At 37.7% G+C, this 6,078-nt stretch overlaps 1 protein-coding gene across 1 annotated transcript; it reads right to left on the reverse strand.

Moving 5' to 3' along the window:
- Position 1: 1 nt before the first annotated feature.
- Positions 2 to 5,739, reverse strand: LOC135619839 (serine/arginine-rich splicing factor RSZ21A-like). The gene is made up of 6 exons (XM_065122237.1): positions 5,582 to 5,739; positions 5,124 to 5,226; positions 3,904 to 3,992; positions 2,370 to 2,601; positions 563 to 679; positions 2 to 300 (listed from the first exon to the last, which is right to left on the reverse strand). The coding sequence occupies exons 2-6, from the start codon at positions 5,210 to 5,212 to the stop codon at positions 279 to 281; spliced, it is 549 nt and encodes a 182-aa protein (XP_064978309.1). The 5' UTR covers positions 5,213 to 5,226; positions 5,582 to 5,739; the 3' UTR covers positions 2 to 278.
- Positions 5,740 to 6,078: the final 339 nt, after the last annotated feature.

Here is a 6,078-nt window from a genome sequence, read left to right on the forward strand (position 1 = left end):
GTTGTTAAAGCAGGATCTCGCCTCCTCGACACACAAAAAAAAGAACATATATAGTTTAGTTGTAATTTACCATCCTAGTAACATCATTGCCTACTACTTAACTAAATACCACATGTCCATGATGTTTGATGAAAGACATGTATAAGGTAGATAAAGTTCAAAGAGACTTATCCAAATTCAAGATGTCAAGTGTTGATCAAATAGAAGACAATTCATTTCGACAAAAGCCCAAAGAGCAACCGCTCACACAGGGAGGCATCTAACCACATAAACCGTTCTCAGCTCCTGCTACGCCTATATCTGAAATCAAAATTTCAAGAGAAAACAATAATCAACACTAAAAGATATGTAGCAACCGACACAATAAAAACACATCCACACAAGACTCCCACCATTGTGGGGTTGAGGGAGTTAATATACAAATCTTTGTAAGAAAACAAGTTTTTGTGACTCGGACTAGATCATCCAGGTTGCAATGGTGCAACCTTACCATAGTACCAAACCTTTTCTCTGAAAAGATAGCTGCTATGTATTTAAATAAGAAAGAGGATTTGGACCTTACCCATTAGTATGTGGCGATTCAGAACGATGACGATCATCATCAGGAGACTTGCTATAACTACGCCTACGAGGTGATGGACTACGCTGTCTAGGGGAGCGATCACGAGGACTATAACTCCTTTACAAATAAAAATTATCCAAATTAGAACAATAGTGAATTAATTTGAGAATCAGCATGTCAACAATAAATAGGGTCAGCATCAGATCACAATTTTAAATCATGAACTTGATAACAACTAGTTAAATAGGTCATTTTGTTATCGGTAAAATTGCAAAAAAAAAGTTTATGTTTTTGTAAAATTGCTCTCAATATTTTGTAAAGAATTTAGGTAAAACTGCAAAAAAGTTTAAGTTGGAGCAGCAGCCATCGCATATTTTTCTGCAATAATGCCTTTGGAGAAACCTTTCAAATTGGCCTAGCTGGCTCAAAAGTTGATCATTCCTTCAATATATACTGAAGCAACAACAAGTAGAAGCAAAGGCAAATAACTGATACATGCAAAAAGAGTATATATGCAATCTATGTAAAAGAAGAAGTTGTAGATTTCTTTTGAAAATATTGTGTTATCGTATGGTAAGAAACTATAGATAACAAACAGAACAGAAATGAAACATTAAAGGAATTGTGGTGAAAAAGTTAGGGCAGTTCAATTGTGCTAGATGAAAATAACACTATGATAGTGAACATCATATGCCTAGTCCAAAAGGAAAGGCCTGATGCTTGAACAAGATTGTTCTGACCAGCACAATTACAAATGGATGTCCCCAAGTTCATTCACTGTCAAGTGGAAAAAGGCAGTTCGATAATATAATGCTTAAGTACCAGAACCATCTTTTCCTTATTTCCCATTAGTAAACTGGATCTGTTATCAACTTGCTATTATGAAGAGACAATTAGCATGCTATTTACTGTTCCCATAAATGATGGTAGGCCTCAGGTACAAATATAAAATCAACATATAGTAAATTGTGTGTCATGTCATTTTCAACTATACTGTAGTAAATAAAAATAGATATCAGAGATCCTCTTTTTAAAGTCAGATATTCATCAGACTCTTCCCCATCTCAGTTGAAATTCCACACATGAAGCATGATTTCCATATCACAGAACCATTGATCCAATTGCCCAAAATGTACTAGCAACTTCAAAGCTGTCCATCAAGACCTCATCTAAGTTTCACTTCTCTTCTACTCTTCTCCTTATTCACCTCAAAGACTACTGTGTTGGAGAAACCGTGCATAAAGGAGATGCCTCACCATGGGGCAGCAAAAACAGGCCTTGTCTGTCCTCCATCAATGGTGGAAAAGGAGAATGCTTGAATCTGCACGATTTTCCACTACACACATGAAAACCCCCTCCAAGACAATCTTGTACAGAGATTTTGCTGTTTGCACTACAATCTGCAAGGTATTCAGCTTGGTCTTTGAATGCCGTTCTCCTTTATTGATTGATCCATTTTACCATAGTATTTTTGCCTCTTGTTTTTGTACATATCCAAACATCAATGGTTTAAAGGAGCCGTTGTACTTAAATTCCATGGTGATCATTTAATAAAATTTTAAAGTACTGCAGCTCAGCTGCCTTCTTTGGGTTATTCTAGCGTATATAGAAATTGGTATTTAGGAATTCACCATTCCCAAGTTTTGCCTAAAGTAACTTGAAATCCATTAAATCCAATGAACCCAACTTGTCAGGTCAAGCAAACAAAGAAAGCAAAGTGCAGATATCACACAAGGACAACACTGACAAGTCATATACCCATTTCTAGATAGTATTAATCATGTGGCTGCCTGACATCTTTACTTACCTTCGACCATAGCTTGGGCTTCGACGATATCTGGGACTTCTGCTTCGGCTCCGACTCCGACTCCTACGCCTTCCACTTCCTAATCCTCCGGAACCAATTCGCAAACGGCATTCGCGTGCAAAATGACCAGGCTCTCCACATTCATAGCATTTCATATCTGAACCTCCATGACGGTCACGACCACGGCTGCTGCTAGAGTTATGGGACAGTTCAACTCTCCATCCATGCTTGCCTACAAGAAGGATATAGCAAAGCAAAGTTTGTTGGAACACATGAGGACTAAATATGATTCAATCTTCTTATAAAGTTTTACATAAACAAAGAGGTCAAAATCAGAAACAGAGAACATTCAATCTTCAATTGGACATGGGTAGCATCCTTCATGATCAATAACAGCTTCTTTAATTAATATGACATAATTATTTCACATCAGAAACCTTCAATGGAATGTTGTTTGTAACTTGTATTAGCCAAAAGAGGAAGATAAGGACAGCAGTGGGACAAGAAGAGAAGGGGAAAAAAATGAGGGAGCTCCTGCTGCAGTTGAAGAGATAGACCATGAAGTGCAATGAAGCAGACATGCAAAGTGGCTACTAACAAAAGACAACACTGGAAACCAGTCAGTCAAGCTCAGGCCTTGATTCTTTGGAATATTCAGATTCAGACAGCCCCAGACTGGAGGTAACCTGAGTAAAACTGGTACATGCCGATCACGTTAATCAAGTTGACATGTGATTTAAAATGAAAATATTCAAAATCACTTCTTTCCCAGTTAGCCTGAGTTCAAAAAATAAGAATATTACTAGTAAAATTTATATTGTGAAACATAATCTATGACATCATCATATACACTAGATCTAAGTAGAGAATCCAATCTTCCACCGTATCTCACAACTGAACTGATTATACTATAATTATTTCCTAGACTATACAGCACACAATGTGCTCTGAATAACGAGCAATAATTTATTAAGGCATAAGTCTGAAATGCCTTAATAAACACTCCTTTGTTACCTCATGATGTAACATAACCCTTGCAAGAGGAGCTCCACTAAAAACTGGAAAATATTTTAGAGTGGATAAATGGTACAGATGATTTCTTTCCATTTGGATCATAAAGGGAGCAACTCTAAGAATAGATATAAAACAGGTGCATCAGAGTAATCTGGAAATTATATGTTGAAGATAACTAAGAATGCAATTCAAAAAACTTTAGGTGCCTACTTGTAAGATTGTAGCCACCAATAGCAATTGGTTCAAGTAGCATGTGGCAGGAGAAGCATTAACTTTCGAAAGTCTGACAAACAATTCACACTATCTACAGTTGTTGGTTGTACTCATAAGAAATGCAAGATCAAAAATATATTAAGAAGAAGTATATATGCATAAGATACATAGATGATAATACACATACTTAAACCACCATTTGATATCAAGGTACAAAACCTGCTCTGACGAACTCAAAAATGTTTTGAAAAAATATAAGGTTCGAGGTTTTTTTAGTGACAGTTAATTAGATAAAAATGATACAAACCATCCAGATCACGTATTGCATCCTGAGCATCTCTCCGATCATCAAAATCAATGAAAGCAAAGCCTGGAGGTTTTCTAGCAACCCACACACTGCACCAAAAATAAAAGGTTAGTACTTTTTTCCTTAAAAAATTATTGAAATCATGTTTTACACTCATGTTAAAATGAAAATGCAATGTTGTCAAGAACGAGTATTGAAACTTTAACATTTTCCTTTGGAGAAAACATAGTTCCATAACCAGCAAACAAGTTCCAGAAAGGATAAACAGTTCCAACACGTCACACAGATGAAGCAATAGCAACAGACAACTTTAACGTTACCATGCACCTATTTAGACAAACAGTTCCAAGAGAATGTTCCAAGAGAATCACCCAAGCGCATGACTGTTTTTTGCTTTTATAATTGCATCACGAAGAAGACATTTGACCTCACTGAACACAGTGTAGATGTCTGGAGCTTTTGATACCTCAGTTTGTACAAATATCTAATAGTGAGACATGTTAATTTCAATAAAGGATGCAAACAGATAGAAAAGCAACCACACTGAAAACAAGATATTCTTTTGCACTGAAAAGTTCAGGTAAAGCAACTAGATAATAGAATAATCAAGATCAACTATTCAAAGTTCAATTAAATAAACTGCAGAAGTTTGTGACTGATAGCATATAACAGAAAGCCAAGTTTTCCACAGGCATGCCCAAGGTTTCAATAACTTTATTTTTCTTTAATTACGTAAGACCTAAATCCTCGGAACTAGATTCTTAAATCAAAACAAAGGCAAAACTGTGACCATGGCATATGATTCAAAATTCAAAATTGTGAATCCTGGAGTCCATATTGGTCTTTTTACCTAAAGATTGGGCATATTGGACCAAATCATGACATGAAGTTTCCTCCATCTCCATCCAGATGCTATTAGCTCATACAAGCAAAGATAGCACATGATGTAGAAACCAAACCAGGAATATAATTGTCATGTTTCCACATTTAGAAACACAAAACACAGAAAATATGCACAAACAAATAGCTCGGCAAGTACATTTTACACTAAAAAATGGGCTTATTTTGCTTCGTCTTAGTGCTGAATAAACAGGAAAGGTAAATCAAATAAAGAAAGAAACCCATACAATCAGATAGTAACATCATTATATCAAGAAAGAATGCATGCCCTTTTTCATTTGTGAGGTACGAAGATCCCACAATAACCTTTCAGAGTTTACCTTCGAAGAACACCAAACACTCGGAACTCGTCTTCAAGCTCCCGAGCAGTCGTTCGGGGGTCTAAATTGCCAACATAAAGACGAGCCATTACGGACCAGTAATCTGGAACCAAAGTAACAAGTACTATATCATTTCAGCAGCAAGGTCTGATATCTTCAAATATTAATCCTTATAAGCTACTTCTACTTCAGTTATCTTCAAAGTTACAGTAAGAACATGAGATCACGCAACCCAAATACAAAGAGAACAACAACTTAAAGAATCCAAATAAGAACTAGAATACCCTGATGAAGGATCTCGCAAGGAGAATGCCTCTCAAGGGAAAGGCAGATACTAGAAGCATTAAATGAAATCGCATTTTTCTGGAAGATTAGGGTTTCCACGCGACGGAAGAAGAATGGATCCGAACGCAAGAGAAAAACCGAACGAAAGGGAAGAGGGACGGATCGGTTCTGACCGGCGATTGGGATGAAGGATCTGCGGGAATCGGCTTCGAGGCTAGTGGAGATCTTTGGCGCCGGCGACGACCCCCGGGAACCCCCAAATCGTTTCCTGGGGAAAAGGTTGGTCTTCTTTAAGAGGCGTGCGGCTTCGAGACGGTGTCCCGGGGAGGCCCAGCGCTCGATCTGGAGCGTCCATCGACGATGGCCCACCGATCACGGGTTCCTCATGACGCTTCGATCGACTCTTGGGAGGCAATCGCGATATGACCGCTTCGAGCGGAGTCTTATAGCCGTCGATTGATCCGATATGACCGATCCGATCCGATCCGATCCAGTTATAACGAAGCGGAGGTCAAGATCAGGATCCGATTTATCCCAACGTTGACCATGATGTTATTATTCAAACTAAATGGTTGACTTAGCTTGAGGTGAGTCCAAATGAATCTAACGAGTCTAATTGCTCGATTCCGATCTAAATATAAGATTACGATTTATGCCGAGGGTATGTTGA

Source organism: Musa acuminata, chromosome BXJ2-8 (assembly GCF_036884655.1).
Source record: "Musa acuminata AAA Group cultivar baxijiao chromosome BXJ2-8, Cavendish_Baxijiao_AAA, whole genome shotgun sequence".
In the NCBI taxonomy this organism is placed as follows: Eukaryota; Viridiplantae; Streptophyta; class Magnoliopsida; order Zingiberales; family Musaceae; genus Musa; species Musa acuminata.